General features: G+C 34.0%; 1 protein-coding gene across 1 annotated transcript in view; it reads right to left on the reverse strand.

Annotated features, from left to right (window-relative positions):
• ADGRL3 (adhesion G protein-coupled receptor L3) overlaps nucleotides 1–20,517 on the reverse strand; it is a 561,722-nt gene that overhangs the window by 97,504 nt on the left and 443,701 nt on the right. Inside the window, exons 13-14 of the mRNA XM_064286313.1 lie at nucleotides 18,555–18,763; nucleotides 17,682–17,858 (exon numbers count right to left, since the gene is read on the reverse strand). Coding sequence (XP_064142383.1) covers nucleotides 17,682–17,858; nucleotides 18,555–18,763 — 386 coding nt within the window. The remainder of the gene's footprint in view (nucleotides 1–17,681; nucleotides 17,859–18,554; nucleotides 18,764–20,517) is intronic.

Raw genomic sequence — 20,517 nt, forward strand, 5'->3', positions numbered from 1 at the left:
GTTGCATTATTAGAAAAATATATACTTTACTCTCTGTCTTCCTAGGCCCTTCAAAAACCCCAGGAAGAGTTATTAAGAGAAGAATACCAGATTTCAAAATGTTAGTAGAAAAAGTACATACTACTCCAACACAGAATAGAAACGCCTAGTGATTAACTCACTCTCATGTATGACAGTCTAGTTCTGAAAATATCAACCCAAATATTCATATGTATATTCCACTAAGATAGCAGCAACCCTCAAATACAATCCACCACTTAAATATTATCAGCAAAACAAAAAGATGACTAAAAACCAAACATTAAATGCTAATATTAGTCTGCCGTAGTGGAACTTCCAGGATGCCAGTGTATGGTGAAACCCCCTTCATTGTGATGGTCAATTGAGTAAAATTCCTAGGTATAATTGTGAGAATGGATCAAGTATTCATATTCCCAAGGTTACAAGATTGTGAGCACTGCATAATTCAATCATGTATAAAACAAACTATACATCACTAAGAATATAAGTGCCCTGAGATCAGGGATCATGTCCATCTTATCAATATTGTATCCCAGCACTGAGTACTGTGCTTGACACATTAAAAAATATTTAATACGTATTTGGTTTTGAATGAATATAGTCCTGGTCATCAGATGAAATGCCTTAAAGCTTACCCCTTTTATGTCTGTGTATCTTTAGCATCCATTTTATTTCCATTTGTATGTTTAATAAGGTACCATATATTACATGTTCAAAGCTGAGCCCCTGATCTTATACTGCCTTTCCCCTCACTCAAAAAAATCTACAGCTTCCTTTCTTTCCTCCTTTCTGTAACCAGCAACTCCATTCTTTGAGGTGTTTTCTGGCCATAAACTTATAGAGTCATATTTGATTTTTCTCTTTTTTTCACACACTACATTTAATCTATGAAAAAATCTTGTAGGCCCTATATTCTAAATATGAAGGTTTCTCAGCACTTCTACTGTACCAACTGGATAAAGCCAACTGTTTTGTTTTTGTTTTTAATAGCTTCCTAATTGATCTCCCTACTTTGATCCTCACACCTCTTTCAACAAAGATCAAACTTAAATATAAATCAGAGAACATTACATTACTCCTCTGTTCAAAACTTCCAGTAGCTTTCTCACAATCAAAGTAAAAACCAAAGCCTTTACAAAGGCCTATAAGGTTCTGAGGAGCCCTGGTTGCACAGTGGTTAAGAGCCTGGCTGCTTACCAAAAGGTCAGCAGTTTGAATCCCCCAGCTGCTTCTTGGAAACCCTATGAGGCAGTTCTATCTACTCCACTATGTGTCAGAATCGACTCAATGGCAACGGGTTGTAAGGTCCTGTAAGATCTGCCCCCCTGTAACTTCATCTCTCATTCTTCCCCTCATTCACTTCATTCTACCACAATAGACTCTCTTTTCTTTTAATATGCCAGCACATTCCAGCCTCCTTGTGCACCTTCCTTTGCACTTGATATTCCCTTGGACCAGAACGCTTTTCTTAAAGGTATCTGCATGGCATACTCACTACCTTTCTTCAGCTCTTCATTCAAATGTTGCCTTCCCACAAAAGGTTTTTCTGAGTCACCCTAGTAAAACTGCAAACATCTTTTCCCTATTCTGACTTCCTGCATACCTTTTCCAGTACTATTGTTCTCTTTAGCACTTACTTAAACTATGTATTTTATTAATTTTTCTAGTTTATTGGGTGTGTCCCCCACTGGAAAGTAAGCTACAGTAAAATAAGTTGTTTTTATCTACTCTGATTACCAATATATCCCAGATCCTAGAATAATGTGTACCACAGAGCAGATGCACAATTAATGTGCTAATTGAATAAATGAATCTCTTCAATTATCCTCCTTTTCCACATGGATTTAGATTATAAACTACAAGCTGTATCATATATAGTCCTTAGGATTCTCTGGTTCTTAAATCATCTGCTCTAAAATCTTGAGTAAAAAGATAAAGAAAATTAGAGCTAAAGAGTGAGATGATAGTTATACCATAATATCTCAAGATATGTTGTAATGCCAATGCTTAGAACAATAATGACAATGGAATCACAACTATGCATATAAGTACTGCAATTTTAAAATAAGGATAGGAATCTAATGACTTGAGTTTAACCCTATTGCTCTACTTTAGTAGTTTATACCCTGAACAAACTTTATTTTATCTCTTTGAATACGAGCAGACTCACCTACATGAGACAAAATAATAGAGGCATCAGGTCATTGTGATAAGTAATTAATATATGTGAAAGTAGGAAACCCAATATCTCTTCTTTTTTTTTTTAATCTGAAAACACTCTTGTAATTTTTTCTTGTTTGATAACAATCATCATTAAAATAATGAAAAGTCTGTATTGATAATATAGGGTAGAACAGAATAATAATAATAATGTGATTGGTAACTTTGTTTTAACTAAGGACACCAAATATATTCCAAACAATTAATAAATTATCTAATTTTACATTATAACATTTTCAGTTTAGTTTATATTACTAGTGATATTTGTTCTACTGGAAAATCAACGTTACAATATACCTATAAGATATAAAAGAGGAAGATTTTAACTAGAATTTGGTTCTATGTTCATTGCAGGGAGTCCCCAATTTACAAGGTATTTGAGTTAAGAAGATCTGCACTTATAATGTCCAGTTTTTTTCCATCTTGTCGTTAAAAATATGACTACATACAATGTTGCACTGCATAATTTGCTGATGTCATTCTATCTGTAAGTTTATGTGTAATGTTTCCAACCCCAAATGACAATAATAATAAAAAAATAATAAAAGGCTGTAATAATGAAAACTAAAAAATAAAATGATCTATTGACTTATGTCAAAACCGGCTTATGATGGAATTGTCGGAATAGAACCCTGTTGTAAGTGTGGGACTACCTGTACTGTACAACTATATTTATGACTTTTAAATAATAAAGTAAGAAGGGACTCAATTTTATCTATATATTATTCTTTAATTTATAACAAGAAGAAAAATCAAGTAGGAAAGAAAGCTATATCTTTAGTTTTTTTTTTTTTTTTTTTTTTTTTAGGGTATACACCACAGACCAGTTCAATTTATTTCAAAGTACTGCTTGGAAAACTTATACGAAACTAAAAATAAGCAAAAATTCTAAAACTTTAAGGATACTAGCTTTGTTATAGGGAATGGGAAGGCATGTGAGAAAATCTTAGAGCAAAATGACAAAATGATTCAGCTAAATATAGTTTCAGGAAATTCAATGATTCTACCCTTCTTATGGGGGGAAAAATTATGAAAACAATACTTGGTTTTTAGGCTTTCTCTGAAGTTTATATTTTAATGCTTTTACTGTTAAAAAGTGTCAAATATTTTATAACACCTACATAGTCTCTGAATTTCCCATTTATTTTCACCTCAACAAATCTGCCTTGTCCTGTCACTTATGGATACCTCACTGAGTACTCAAATACCACAACAAAATGAGTGCCACATTAGAGAAATAAAAAAAAAAAAAAAAAGATGGCTTAAACAATGATATCTTGTGAAAGCTACTCTGTCAATATAACAATCTCAAATGTACCAATAGGTACATTTAATGAAACCATGTGCAAGCTAATGGAATAGGGACAGTTACTTGGGTCTTATGATTTAAAAATAATGCAATCTGAGTATACTAAGACCTTGTGTGGAAATCTTGCTGTTTCTAACTTTATTGTGCAAAAAGCAAGTCAGCAAGCAAGATGGGGAAATAGCTTTTTTTTTTTTTTTTAACTGCATAAGTGTTTCCAGATGGAACAAAAACTATAGGAATTAATTTCAAATGCTTCTGGAAGATTTTCTCTTTTTAAAAAATATTTTTAGAGAGTTGCATTTTTTGGACACTTATTGAATAATCATCTTATAATAATTATTAACTGCAGGCCAGTAATTATCAATGACCTGTTTTACTTTCTGCATAATAATGCATTATAATAACATTGAGATGGATTCATTAATGGACAATGATATTTTAAAATTGCCTCTCAAACTTATCTTGTTCTGAAATATTTGTGATATAGCTAATATAGCTTCTTTTTTTTTTTTCCCCAAATGGATGAGTTTTCGCTTTGCTACTAACATATCAGAATCATGGTTTTCACCGAAGCCAGTAAGGTTCCAAAGGCCTATTTTCTGATAAATGCTGTGTGAACTGTGAAATATATTCCTGGCATTACTCTAACTCTTGGTAAACAGGTCATCAGACACAAAGGTCCTTCTGAAATCCCTTGGGAAAGAGAAGGGCTCAATGGTCTGAGAAAATTAGGATTTCCTTTGCAGAACAGAATAAAAGTCACAGTTGAGCAACACAGTTATGACTATATTCTTTGTGGTTTTTTTATAGTAAATAACTCAAAACCACCCACCAATACTTTTCAAATTATGTCAAATTGAAAAATCAATATAAATATTTTCAGGTTTCACAGCTAAGAGGGAAATGCTGCCAAGTAAGAAAACACGAAAACATTCACATACAACCGCTGTTTGTATTCAGTAGAACATATTCATCAAAATCTTAGGATTCAGAAGCATGGCATAGCACATTTTAAGTTATTACATATTTTCTTGCTTTGAATAAAAAAAAAAATTAAAATCTCAATATATTTGATGAACCAGATCCATAAGTACCATAATGAGACAGAGAAGTAAATAGAAAATGTGGAAACTAAGTACCTTATAGCTGAGACTTAAACTCAGATACAGTTATAACAGCAGGTAGGTTAAAATGTATTAACCAAAAAGGAATTAGTGATCAACTGAAAAATTTAAAGAAAATTAGCACAACAAATGCTGTTATATTAAGTAAAATCTTAAGTATTCCATGCTCAAATATTTTTGTTAAGAAGTTATTTAGTTTGATGTCATCATATTAAACTTATACCAGTGAATAAGAGCACATAAAATTAATAATTAAGTCTCCTGATTAATAGGAAAGAGCTATGTTCCTGCCCAATGTCAGTCTCTATTTCGATTTTTAGCATAGGTTCTTCTTGAAAACTACAGCCTACTTTTCTGTAAGTTTTTACTATGTTTTGCTGAAGCCAATAGATAAGTAACTTGTAGAAAAGAATGAGAGAATTTTAAGCACCCTCAGCAAACAGAATGATGGGCCAACACACATTCCCAGGAAAAAAAAAAGGTCAGGATGTAAAATCATTTAAGAAGAGTATGTCAAGTTGTAAATGACTGTTCTTGGGAAGAATGTGTTCACAACTAACCAAACCAGTCAGGATATAAACCATCTGAGAAGAATACGTGAACAGATTGCTCCAGAATCAACTATAATCATGAATCCCACTTGCCCCCCACCCAAAAAAAGAAAAAAGAAAACAAAACCCTCGCTGTCTCTTACTGACCTTGTAGGACAGAGTAGAACTGGCCCATAGGGTTTCCAAGGAGCGGCTGGTACATGTGAACTGTGATCTTCCTGTTAGTAGCCAAGTACTAGGGCTGTCCATACATGACTACAATTCCACCATCACTCCTCCCTATTTAGGTAGTTGACGTTTACATTTCAAAAGACTTCAAACTGAAGCTGATCTTATTTACAATTAACCCTGAACTGAACCTTTCCTTCATTTCTCTATGTATAAAAACCCTTAACTGGAAAGACACATGGGAACACTGGGTTGAGAGTACACTCAACATTGTGTTTACCAATTCACTTTTTTTTTTAATTCCTCAATAAAACTCTCTGCTTTTACATTATGCAGACTGTGGCTTTGCTCTGTGACACCAAGAATCAATGAAATGTGGATTTGAGAAGAACAGAACTGCAAGTCAAAGTAAATTTTATGCCTGACTGTGTTAAGTTTTGCCCTTACATAAAAGATGGAAAAAGACAAACAAAAGTATCCCATAGTTATTTTTTATTAAATATAAGAAAAATGTGTTTATTGTGTTTACTTAACTTTTAACAGTCATACATTTATGTGTCATAAAAACACACAATAATACACCCTAAAAATTTAAATATCCAGTAAAGAATTATTTTAGGTTAAAATAAATGGCTATATCAGAGAGAAAAAATTATTTAAAAATATATTTTTACACATAGTATTTGTTTAAATTGTTTTAATACCAATTGTTTCTAAATATCACTGTTAGCTGTTTTTTCCCCTAAAAATAAAAATAGCATTATGTAATAGAAAAGTAAATAATATTGAATGACATGCTTTCAAATGGACACCTATTCTTTATATTATTATGTTAAAATGAGAACACATATGTGTATAATTATGTATTATGAGTTACATATATTTTGGGTGAGTACTACTGTTTCATGAGTTGGCTCTCAAAAATGTTGGTCACTCTAATTGGTGGCCAACTAGTCCATGTTCTTAACAACATCACTAACAGTGAAGAGGACCACAGATGTTCTTCAGATGTTCTATATTTCTTTTTGTTACCCAATTGCACTGAGCCCTTTATAATTGGGCAGACTCTGGCTTTTATGTGTGAGGATGGGTCTCTGTGATTATCCTTGGAATGCAATGGTCAAACCCAGCAATTCTGCTGTGACAAAATTTGCTCCTGACCATCAGCAAATTCCCTGATAAACAAAATGGATAACTTCTTCTAAGTTTGTTTCCATTTACAAACAAAGAAACAAAGCAAACAAACCAAACTTTCTGAAAGTACTTCTTAACCAAAACCAAACCCACTGCCATCAGGTGATTCTGACTCATAATGACCCTAGAGGACAGAGTAGAACTGCCCATAGGGTTTCCAAGACTGTGAATCTTTACGGAAGCAGCAGACTGCCACATCTTTCTCCTGTAGAGTAGCTGGTAGGTTTGAACAGAGGACCTTCTGATTAGCAGCAGAGCGCTTTAACCACTGTGCAACCAGGGCTCCATACTTCTTAAGGAGGAGGGAAATGTGCAATGGGGTAGAGGAGCTAAAGTGTAAGGAAAGGGTACCATTAGAAAAACCAGACTTAAATTACCCAGATACGTTTATTTTCTTTTTTATCATTTTTATATCATTCTTCTCATAGAATCATTTCCTTTGGCAGCTAAGAAAATAGAAATTCACAACAGCTAGAAAGAAGATTCAAATTAAAGATAAGTTGAATTAGGCTTAAAAGAGAAAGTAATTTTTCATAGCTGGATTGTAAAACCATACGATAGAGACTACATCAGATCAAGAAGACCCCACAAAAGCTTGGAAGATTGGTTCTAAGAATATTCATCGGGTGCCTATCATATGTCACATAAAGAATAAAATAGGTTTTATATATATATATATGGAAACCCAAGTGACATAGTGGTTAAGAGCTGGCTGTTAACCAAAAGGTCAGCAGTTCGAATTTACCAGGCATTCCTTGGAAACTCTATGGGGCAGTTCTACTCTGTCCTACACGGTCGCTATGTGACGGAATTGACTCAATGGCAACAGGTTTTCATTTTTGTTTTTTTTATATATATAAATGGAGCCTTGGTGAAGCAGTGGTTAAGAGTTTGGCTGCTAACCAAAAGGTCAGCAGTCTGAATCCACCAGCCACTCCTTGGAAACCCTATAGGGCAGTTCTACTTTGTCCTATAGAGTCACAATGAGTTGGAATGGACTTGTTGGCAACGAGTTTAGTTTGTTTTTTTCTTTATTGCGGATGAAAGAAAATGATATGGAGACAACTTCCTTTATTTCCCGTCACTTGTTCAGAGCAGCATTAGAGTTGAGGTTGTACAGTACTCTAGGAGCCAAGGGGGTGGGAAGATAATTATACTTATTCCTACTTTAACACACCTGTCCACTGCTCATTAACACACATGGGAAATGAATACCTAAGCACTCTCTCTGGCCCAGGGAATTAAAGGATGTGTACTTGAAAACTTTTGGTTCGGGGGAAGGAGAGGCAGATGTATGAGAAAGGCAGTAGTCATCATTCATTTTATTAAGTAAACAGGATGTGTGCTTCTTGGTAGCACAGACAAAAATATAATCCACTCCATGAAAATACAAATTGTTTACAGATCTAGTTCCAAGTATGTAGGAGTCCAGAGTACGTATGCTAACTAATCTCAAAAAGCTTAAAATTTAGACATATTTAGCTTAAAGATAAGCCATGTTGCAAAATACATACTTCCCAGTGCCCAAAATGAATCCATAATTTTTAAGAAGTATATATAGTATGAAATCTGTGAGAACTGGAACTCACAGGACTGCCTTGTTTTTCTGGGTCTCTAAAGTTTTCTGCCTTTTACAGGGTGTAGCCTTACCACTTTTTTATCATTCATTTTAGTGGAAAAATCTGCATTTTCCTTCTCTGACAGGTTTTTGCCTTATACAGTTTCCAGCTTTTGCAAATTTTTCTGTACATCATTAAGGTTTTGGAAACGGCTGATGTTTCCATCTTAATAAATACATATTAAATGTTGTTAGTTGCATAGAGTTGATTCTGACCCATGGCAACCCCATGTGTGCAGAGTACAACTGTTCCATAGGGTTTTCAAGGCTGTCATCTTTTGGAAGCAGATCTCCAGGCCTGTCTTCCAAGGAGCCTCTGAATAGGTTTCAACTGCCAGACTTCCGGCTAGTAATCAAGTGCTTAACGGTTTGTGCCACCCACAGACTTCTATATATTAAACAGGTAAATGTACAATGTTAAATATATCACGTATATGTCAGATCATATCCTTCCCTCTGCTCAAAACTCTCCAGTGGCTTTCCATCTTACTTGGGGTAAAATCCAAAGTCTTTCCAATGGCTACAAAGCATTCTCTTCTGGAACCCCTGACCTTTACTGTTAACACACACTGTCTCTTGTTCTTTCCACTCCAGGCACACTGTTCTTTTAGTTCCTCAAACACATCATTAACACCCCTGGTTTCTTGTTGCCGTCCCTCCTTTGCCCTGTCCCAGGCGATCTGCAAGGATTTCGCCCTCGCTTCCCTCAAGTCTCTGCTATTAATACTGAGCTTATAGTCTTTTTTTTTATAGTCTAGTGGAGGAGGTAGTCAATAAAAGAACACACAAGCCAATAAGTAATTTCAAATTGCAATAAGATACATAGTGGAAATATATTATTACAAAACTGTTCTATTAGAAAGCCCAAGAACAATTCTTGGTTCTAAAAGGTTGTCACTTTTTAAAAAAATTTTTTTTCATAAAGGTACTATTCAAGATAATGAATGTAACCAAATCTTAAATTTCTGAAACCATTTTCTTGTTCATGGACTTTCCCATATCTGAATGACATTGAACTTATCATTTAAGTACTGTGTACTACTTATGATTTTTAATTTCCATCTCCAAATCAATCTCACCTCACTATAGGTAGCAAAATACAAAATGAGTATAAGAATTTAGGAACAGAAGTGGTTAATCTTTAATATGATACATTAAATATTTTCTTTTATTTTCCATTAATTAAATCATACCTTAAACTCTTAAAGTAACTTTTCATTTGGATTAAAAAAATTAAAATAGTCTTTTTGAAAAATAATACTTTCCTTGATGTCCAACTACAAAACTTTAAAATGCAACACACAATCTAGTGTTTTCTTCTAGCCTAGGGAAAGTTCAGCTATAAAATATTCAACATACAGAATCCATGGTATGGGGTTAAAAATTTCAAAATTTTACTGTCTTCAATCAACACAAAATTAAGGAACACGATGGCTTTAAACAGCAAAACTAATGTGTACAATGGGGCTGGGGCAGAGCTGGGGAGAGGGCAATAGGATATATTAAGCTAAATAAAAAAGAGATGCAAGCACGCAAACTAAAAGGAGTGAAGCCTTTTAAAGGCAATAAAAATCAATGTCGAATTGAACTGGCAGGGGAGTGTAGGGAGAGTGTTTTTTTATTATCTCCCAAAGAATTATAATGGAAGTAGACAAAAGAGCTATAGATGATATAAATTATAAGACCTCTTCTAAAGCATTTGTTTCAGTGCTCCATAAAACCACATACAAAAATTTAACTTAGTTAGTTTGAAACTAATGCTTCTGCTAACTAAAATGCTTCCCAACAAAGGGTATTCACAAAAGAGATGGGTTGTAAGAATTAATACAACAGAATTATTAGTAAGAGAGGGACATTCAGATTTAGTTTATAACATTCTGCTGAACAACAGACAAATAAATCTGTAGGTGAGTCTCAGTAACATAAAGTTTTTTTTTTTCTTTTTTTAATGTCATAAAGAAGGTTCCTAGCTCAGTTTATTATAAAGTTGCATTAGCTAAATTCCTGTAATGGTTAGTGTTGTGTATAAAGAGAAAACAATCAAATGTTTCTTTAGATGACAGAAGTAGAGAAAACTCAGAGGAACAAGCTAACCAGTGTGTTGCCACCCTGGGGTTAACAGCAACAATTCTGGAAAGTTACAAGTGGATGAGACAGACTTTTGGGGAAGTACTATAAAAACAGGTCTAACTCTTTAGATGTTTGCATAATAAGAATTCAGAGGTAACCCCTCAAAGCACTTAATATGCGTTTTCTGATAAAACAAAATCCTTATAACATCAGCGTTATTGAACTCATAACCATATAAAAGCAAGAGCAAATATAGAGCCAAACAAGACAACTTTTGAACATTTAAAAGGCCACATACCATTTTCCATGATATCTTTTTAAGGGTTTCTGTCCAATCGGTCAACAAAAATTGTTTTGGACTATTCTACTTATTGGGATTGCAAACAAGAACAAAAGACTATCCTTAATCTGAAGAGACTCACAGTATAGTATATTTCAAAAATAAGAGTAGTATAAAGTGTTGAGAGCTATAATAGAGGGCTGCACACAGTGTTTTGAAAAGAAAATTAATCTTTATTACAAACTTTTTATGTGTCAGTAACTATTCCATATCTTTGAATTTGAACAACTTAAAGGATTTCTGAACATACAGACCAGCAACATTTTTGAACATTAAAAATGATGATTTCCATATAAAAAGCAAGAGTCATGGAATATATATTTAATCTGTGGAATGCAAGAATGAATGAATGAGAAATGAATGAACGAAAAGGATGTTATAAGATAATTTTAGGCTCTTTATAGAAAGCTTTAATTTTTTCCCACAAATGACAATGAGTGACATTTTTCTAAAATTTCAATAGTTCAGAAATAATCAGAACAATGCTTTGTGTTGTTTTCCTTTTAGCAACTGTACTGTCTTTTGTATGAAAAAAATTAATTTAGCTCTTACTAAGGTCTTTGTGGATTTCAAATTATAAACCAAACCAAAAAGAAAGAAAGCACTATTGAATCAATGAATAATCCTCTGTCATAGAGGGAGGTTACTTACTATTAGCAGTAATATAAATTCAGGCTATGGCAAACCCTCAAAAAATTTTCAGCATAGCAATTAATGAAACGTGAAATGGCCAGGCTTAACTGATATTTTATATGAAAGTTCTCACATATCCATTTCTAATAACTGGTCATTGCTTCTTTATTGAAATGATTTTTTCCAACAGAAATCCATTCTATTCAAGCACAATTTTTTTTTTTTTTTTTTATTTAAAGTCATGTATTTAAAAAAAAAAAACACTTCAAAATATATTGTATCTTTGACATGGGATAATCACAAAGATATAAAATACATGTATTTTAATAAATTTATTACGTATGCATTTTAACACGTTTAAGTTACACTTTAAAGTTTGTAGAACATATTTAAGGTACAATTAATCAGTAAACGTAATTTAAAATAAGTTTACTTTGTACTACCATCTAGTTTGAGAGTTAAAGACTAGATCACTGAAAATGAGTCACTCACTATCCTCTTATTTAGACCTCTGATGTTAGATCAAGGGGTTTGACCAAATAATCAAAATAGGAAAAGTTTAAAATTAACTGAACAGAAAACACCTACCCCTGTCCCCAACCCCCTATGCTGCAGAAAACAAGAAATGGGAGTGGAAAGTTGAAGCCTTTTCATTATTCACACTTGATTTTCTGAGCAACCTTGAGCTAACGGATTGGAAGACCCCCCCTTACTTCTCTTGTCTGCCTCAGGTGACCCAGCTAATTCTCTCTAGGTACCCCATTCAAAAGCCATTCTTAACACTTCTCTTCCTTGATAAACTATAAACTCATTGAGGACAGTGACCTGGTTTGACTTATTCTACATTGTATTTTGTGCGGATGGGGTAGGCTACAATTTAAACGGGGCTGTCAGTCAGTGAAAGCCTCATTGAGAATGCACCATTTGAGCCAAATCTTGAAGGAGGTAAGGAAGTTACCCATGTGGCTCTCATAGGGTGCTGGGGAAAGCAGAGAGTTTCAGTTTCAACAAGAGCATACCTGATGTGTTTATGGAAAGGCTGCAGCCAAATGAGCAAAGGAAGAGGTCAAGAGATGTTAATGGGTGCCAGGATTAGGGATTTTGCTCTTACTGAGATAAGAAGCCACTGGGGATTGGATCAAAGGTATGATGTATCTGATTTGCATTTTTAAAGGATTACAGAACTGCTTTTTGAGAATAAATCGAAGGAGTGACATATGTGACTTGCACTTTAAAAGTATCCCTCCAGCAACTATGCTGAGAATAGAGTCAAGAGGGACAATGAAGGAAGCAGGGAGGCCAATTAAGGGGAAAGTACAGGAGAGATGATAGGGACTTGAACCTAGGTGGTAGTGACAAAGATGCAGTGAAGTAGTCAGATTCTGGATCTGATATTACATGATAATAAGATTGGGTATACGGTATGAGGAAAAAGAAAAAAAAAAAAAAGTGGATTCATGGTTTAGAGCCAGAATACCTGGAAAGGCATAGCAGCCATTCCCTAAAATGCAGAAGACTGAGATGGGAGAATATATATAGATAAGATCCACATGGCTACATGAGATCACCTAGGGAGTTAAGAATAGATAGTACCCAGGAAGGTCTAGGATTATACCCTGGACTAGGGCAACAATGAGAGGTCAAGGAGATGAGGAGGAAAGGAGGCTAAGAAGGACCAGTTGCTGAAGAAGGAAAGGACCACAAAAGAGTAGCATACCTAAGGCAAAGCAAAAAAAAAAGTGCTGCAAGATTGTGCTCAACTCTTTCAAATTCTCTCCAGGTTATCTTACTAAAAAAAGTCCTATCCATCCTTCAGAGTGAAATACTTTTTTTTTTTTAAGTCATCATTGAGTAATTCTGGTTCAGATAGTATATATCCTCTCCTGTGTTCCTAAATCCCAGTGTAGGTCTCAATTATAATAATTATGACAATTATGACTGCAGCTTCACTTCTCTGCCTCTTTCCCTCCTCAGATATATGAGTTCCATGAGGGCAGTATCCTTCATTTGAATCCTTGGGATCTTATAATATGCCTGGTAAATGGGCAGGGGAACATTATATTTATCAAGAGCTTACCATGTAAAAAAAAAAAAAAATTTTTTTTTTACCATGTAGGAGGCAAAATATCAGGACCTTTATGATGGTTAACTCAGAAGGTCAAAAAATGTTGATGAAAAAATGAATGAAGTGTTAAATAAATAGAAATAACACAACTGATAGACAAGGCTGTTAGGGATATAGCTAAAGCCCTGGAGTGACCACAGGTGCATTAAGTCACCACAGCTTGAGTCAACAGCTGTCGGGATTACTCAGCTAACTCTTCTTGCTGTCTTTTCAAGCTTATCAAGAAAAGTTCTCCAATATAATTTTGTTTCCCCTATAGCTTTTCCTATATAGTTAGAAAGTGTTCCAACTGGCTGCTGCGTTTCTCAAGGTGCATGAATAAACTAGCTTTCTTTTTTATACTTTAGTCTAAAGGTCTAAAGTAAGTTTGGTTAGTGTGTTTCTTTTTGGACTTCAAGGTACAATCTTTGTTTTTGTTTGTACTTGATCATTATTAGTGCCAAAAATCATGTTGAGAAATTATAATGGGACTAACAGTCAAGGACAAGACATTGTGATATCAGAAATCCAGGACACACATACTGTGTGACTGACTGCTAAAGGAAAATATTGATTCCCATTTATTTGTTCTCTTGTTCAATACATCACAATGATCACAGTCAGGATACCTCTGTAATGGATTAGGGAGAGGTTGTTATGCAATGAACTGGGCAAAACATGATATTTTGTTGCTGATTCAAATTTGATATATTTTTCTGAGCTTAAAGTTATTTCTTAAGCTGAAAAATAGAACTACAGAGCAATACTAAGACATTCCAGGTTTAAATCTATAGTCAATCGTGCTAAGCTAGATCACTTCTTGATGCTCTGACAAATAGCAGTTGTGGTCCTTTAAAGACCAAAATTTGAACTGTACTGACACAACTAAGGCAATTCTACTCCTTAAAGAGCTAACTGAGCTTGGAGTTGGTCTTCATCTGAGATACCTGTACCATCTCTCTCTAAATATAGTCAAAGACAAATTTGAATGAAATTATTTGTATTGATGATATCAGATAAAACCTTTGCCACGGTTTTCCTTTTAAAAATATGTTGGATATTAATATTTCATTTATTTTTATTGACACAGGGAGATAAGAAGAGAATGGACAAGTTTGTAATTTTTTAAAATAACTAACCCATCTATCAACCAATAAGTCCTCTGTATTTTTGTCCTAAGTATACTTGAAATCTAAATCCTTCCTATTTCTAGTACCACAGCCCTATTTTAAGTCTTAGGCTTCCCTTGCCAGGACTATTGAAATATGTATCATACTGTGGCCAGTCTAATAATTTACATATCTATCATCTACAAATAATCAGGAATAATTTATTTAAAATGTAAAATAATCCCTCATCATTGCTTAAAAATTTAACATTTATTTCTTAGTTGTCCACAGAATAAAAGCAAAGATTTGTACCTCGGTTATACATTGAGACCCTGAAAAGAAAGCCCTCGCCTAGGCCTTATATTTTTGAAGGGAGGATGGGGTAAACCACTGGCTGGGAGCCAGGGGCAGGCTCTCCTCACACTGCCAAAATCGGGTGCAGAATTCTGGGGACCTGAGAAGCCTAAATTCAGATCTGTGTCCTCAGTCATTATAACCATAAGTTTCATTAGGTGGACAGGATGTATTTCATTTAACAGTTTGCTAGCTTTAATTATTTGTAAATATTCAGACATATGGGATATGTGATATGTGGGCTTCCATATGAACTCCTACTCTGAGACTCAGATGTTAAAACTAAACCAAATCCGAACCCATTGCCATCGAGTTGATTACAACTGATAGTGACCCTACAGGACAGAGTATAACTGCCCCACAGAGTTTCCAAAGCTGTGAGTCTTTATGGAAGCAGATTGCCACATTTTTCTTCCACGGAGGAGCTGGTGAGTTTGAATTGCCAACATTTCATTTAGCAGTCCAGCACTTAACCACTGAGCCACCAGGGCTCCTTTATGTTAAAACTAAGCCTGCCTGAATTTCCACATTAGGTCCTTGGCCCTACCTAGTTTTTTAGCTCATCTCCAGTTCTTAACTAGCCACCTGGTACTTACGTTCCGGTGATCCTTGACTACTGATACCATCCTCCACATATCACAATAAAAAAACATCTTCATGCTTTTGCTCATGTTGTTTTCTCTGACTGCAATGCCCTTCACAACTTGCCTGGCTAATTCATTAATCTCTTAACATAGAGCTTGAAAATCATTTCCTCCATTACCTTCTTCAGACCTTCAAATATTCAGTTTTCCCACAGTACCCTGTGCAAACTTGTTCTTATCACCACCTTATTACACTACATAGTTATTTGTTTCCATCTCATCTACAAAAACTATAAACCTCTGGAGGGCAGCATTTATATGTTATTCTTCATTTCTGTTCCTAACACTTAAATATGTGCTGAACTGAAGAGTAAGTATGGTTTAAAAACATGCTATTTCATATTTCATTGCACCTATAAAGACAATTGCTCTTCAAAATGTCATGTAGCAATTAATAAGTTTGAATCCCTAAACAACATTATGCGTATAGTAGAAAAATTTCATTAATTGTATGAAATAATGTTCAGTTTTTGGCAAAGCCATTGTAGGTTATTAAGTAGTCATAGTTACTCCACAATACAATGTGCACCAAATAATCATAACAGTTTTATAATGTAAAATCCAATGAAAACTGTCATAAATTTTGCATAAAAGCATTGAAACTATAAGCTCTTTGTCCTGCTATACTAATGGTATTTCTAAAGACAAATCATTTTGCTTACATTATATAAGATTAAGAATCTTAAATAATAATATATAAATTAAATTATGCTTAACTCCTAAAAACTTTTGAAAGAAGTATATGAAGATATATTTTAAGATTTTAAATATAATTATGTAGTTCATGACAAAATGTTTTTTAAAAGTATTCTTTTTATTGGATATCTTGTTTCAAAGTTTAGAAAATAATCCATTTTTATGTAACCAAATTTATATAAAAAAATATATAATAACCTAGCTTTTCTCACGTTATAGCTATGATGGATCCAACATGTGGATCCTAGCTCCTGACCTAACTATAACAAGAGGAGCAGATATCAGCAATCTCTATCATCCTTTGTCATGAGGTATCTTGCTTGAAACAGAACCAAAAGTTTCTAACTCCATCCATTTCCATGAACTGAATATCTCAGCATTAATCATACCTATGGTTGCACAATGGTTAAGCATTTGGCTGTTAACCAAAAGGTCGGCAGTTTGAATTGACCAGCCTTTCCTTGGAAGCCCTATGGAGCAGTTCTGCTCTGTCCTATAGGGTCACTACAGGGTCACTATGAGTCGCAGTTGACTCAAAGGCAACCTTTTTTATTCCTGATGCACTGACATGCTATATTTTATGAAGCTATATTTTAAGATTTTAAATATAACTATTTATGTAGTTCATGACTGAAAATATTTTGTTGTTTCAAAGTTTAGAAAACAACCCATTTTTATATTAAAAAAATTATGTAAAAGTGTTTATGTCTGAGTTTCCTGGCTTAGGACTGCTAGAACCTGATGATACTATATTCCTACCTTTAATAGTTCTCCTGCTTGGTTGATACCCTGAAACCCTATCAGCCTTCTATTCCCTTGCAAACCCGTAGTCTCCATCTCTCAATCCTCTACATGTATGACAGCCAACGTCGCACTGGAAAGAGACTGTTGTAGCCTAGTGAGCCATGTGTCTGACTTTGGAAACTACTGATCACCTACGTTTCTCCTTAGAATAATGTCTTTTTGGATGCACAGAACCCATTACATTATGCTAGCATTTGCCATACCCTTTGCATTACAATGCTTTGTTTATTGTGCTTAACTGCACCTTTCCTAAGTGAGTCCATCAGCTATACAATATTCAATTCCATATATAGCTTTGTAGCTTCCAGTCTTAGCCTACAGTCTTAGTCTTCAGCCTACCAATCCCAGCTTCCTATTCCAGACCTACTGTTCTTTGGTACTGGGATCCTATCATGTCCTGTTCATTAGCCTGCCAGGTTATAGCAGGATAGAACCAAGCTGGTATGACACACACTCATATGAAATAAAACTGGGAGAAGTTATGGGAAGTTTTATAAGCAAACCTTAACTTCATTAACTATACTGATAATATCAAAAGGGAGAGCTATGTTTTTTAATCATCTAAGAGAATAAGGGTTGAATGCTACAGGTATTCTGAATAGAATGACTATGAAAGTGGAAAATCATTGAATCTCTTTTATCAGGAGGAAGAAAAGTGAGACTGACACATAACATCTTGAGTGCATGATAAAAGCATTTGTGTTTTATGGTAAATAGCTTACCTTTACTTCCACATGTGCCATCAATACAGCAAAATTGGTTAGGTGGTTACAAGAGCATGTGGTATGTGTCTTATTTGTTGTCAGGAGCCGACAGCCTTGTGTTGACCAATAACCTGTCATTGTGCGCTTGGAATAGCTCCAGAATGAACAGTTAGGGTTGAAATTTTCCTCTGACTGCTACAGGAAAGAAATCAATAAAACCAATAACTACTTTATGATCACATAAATTAGGTAGGCATTTTCTTTACAACTAATACAACTTCATACTCTGTTCCAATTTTTGCTGAAGTATCCACCAGTGTTTTTATACTAAGTGGTTCTTATCAATTCCAAAGACATATGGATAGATGCTGCTGTTGGTTCCCCTTGATTAGAAATAAGTTCACTGTTTCTTCAATAATCTTGAGGGAATACTATTATCAATGTCTCAGGAGCACCTTAATTGATTAACATTGTAAAACAAATAACTTAATTGTTCCAAAAAATCAACTTCCAAAAGGATGGTCTTCAGGAATATTTCTTGAATTTATAACTCTAATCGTTGATATACAGGCATAGACACAATTACTCATAATATCTTATATGCAGTCATATTCATTTCCACGTAAAGTGTTGCTAACATTTTTAATTATGAAGAGCATCTAGAAATCCATTTATGACTGTTTTTCCATAAGTATAATATTTACATATACAAGAAACATCGTCCTCCCTAAAAATCTTATTTCTGAGAAAAAAAATATATGCCAGCAACATTTTAACAGTGAATTACTATATGTCAAAAAAAAGGAAAAACATACGTAAAGGAAATTAATATAGTTCTTATTGTAACAAATATGATCAATACGGATAACTGAACAACATGCCATTTTTTACCTTGATATGCTTAACAGTAAACACCACAGGATCTGCCAAATAAACTTTATTACTGAACTCCTTGTTTATTGCTGCTGTAATAACAGGGGAATTGACGATAACAGAATGATTTGTAGACATAGCCTCAGTTCCCAACTTCATACTGGCATTCTCCGTGGACAAATAAGGGCCCAAGTTGTTATATAGGACAAAAGCCACTCTGATCTCTCCTACAATAATAAATACAAATGTGAATACAAATGTGAATTAAAGATTGGGGAGAAACTATGATTAATCTGTGCATTCTACTTAGTTAGTTCTAATTAGATTGTAATCATATATATGTGTATATATACAATATATATGTAATCGTATTATTTATTTATATAATTACTACTAAATAAACTTCAATCCCTAACTCACTCTTCACTCAAAACTTAAGTCAAGACAGATCATAAATATAAATATCAAAACCAGAACCATAAATCTTCAAAACAAAGATAATATCTTTGTGACCTTGGGAAAGGCAAAGTTATCATGGATAGGATCTAAAATACACTAATAATAAGAGAAAAAATATTGATAAAATAAACTATAAAAATTAAAAATGTGTCTATCAAAATACAGCATTAAAATAATGAGTAGGCTGCTGAGAGACTATCTTTAAACCTTAAGCCAAAAATATCCCCTGAAGTCTTCTTAAAACCAAACAATAGTTTAGCTCATGTAGTAATGAATGTCTGCCCTGAGCATTATGCTTTTTTTAAAGATCTATCTATGTGGGATCAAACTGACAACAGCAACTCAAAAGATTACAGAGGAACTTCAGGGGCAGTGAGTATATCTTAATGGAGGAGGGATAACTCAGAAGAGGACAGTGAGAATGGTTGCACAACTTGAACAACGTAATAAATGTACATGTAGAAACTTGGACTGGTGTATTTTTTGTTGTGTATATTCACAACAAAAATAAATTAATAATTTTTTTTTTTTTTTTTAAAGAAAATTAGGTAAGTCACGGACTCTCTCTATATGCATATACTTTTTTTCTGGACACATGAGTACTTAAAGCACTTCTTCAAATCAACAATAAAAAATGAACAACCCATTAAAAATGGAAAAGAATTAAAGATATACTTTATAAAAAAGATATATGAAAGCCCAATAGAAGCACGAAAATGCTTAGCATCATTAGTCATTAGGGGAATGCAAATTAAAACTACATTGATATACTATTTTATACCCACTAGAATGTCTAAAATAAAAAAAAAAAGACAGAAAATACCCATGGTGGTAAGAATGTGGAACGCTATAGATTGAATTGTGTCCCCTCAAAATACGTGTTGAAATCCTAACCCCTAAACCAGTAAAAATGACCATGTTTGAAAACAGGGTTTTCTTTCATTGTCTTAATGAGGTCATACCAGAGTAGGGTGTGCCCTTAACCTGATCACTTCTGAGTTATTAAAAATAAAAAGCAGAACAGACACAGAGATACAGTTGGAAGATGGACAGCAAAGAATGCCAAGGAACACCAAGGAACTTCCACAGCTACGGACAGAATAGGAGCCTTCCCTAGATTTGGATTTCTACCCTCCAAAACTGTGAGAAAATAAATTCCTGTTCTTTAAAGCCACCACTTTTGGTATTTCTGTTAAAGCAGCACCTGTTAACTAAGACATGGAACAACTGGCACCCTTTACATTGCTAATAGGAGTGTTCAACTATTTGGAGAACTTTTGGTAGTTTTTTAAAAAATATATTTAAGCATACATCTACCCTTCCTGGATAAATGAAAACATACACCCACCAAAAGACTCACATAAGAATGTTCATACTATTTTCATTCATAATGATCCCAAATCAGATGATTCGTCAACTCACACATCCGTCAGTAGGAGAATAGATAAATGAATTATGGTGCATTCATATAATGGGATATACTACCCAGCAATAAAGAAAAACAAACTACTGATACATGTAA

Source organism: Loxodonta africana, chromosome 5 (assembly GCF_030014295.1).
Source record: "Loxodonta africana isolate mLoxAfr1 chromosome 5, mLoxAfr1.hap2, whole genome shotgun sequence".
NCBI classification, from domain to species: Eukaryota; Metazoa; Chordata; class Mammalia; order Proboscidea; family Elephantidae; genus Loxodonta; species Loxodonta africana.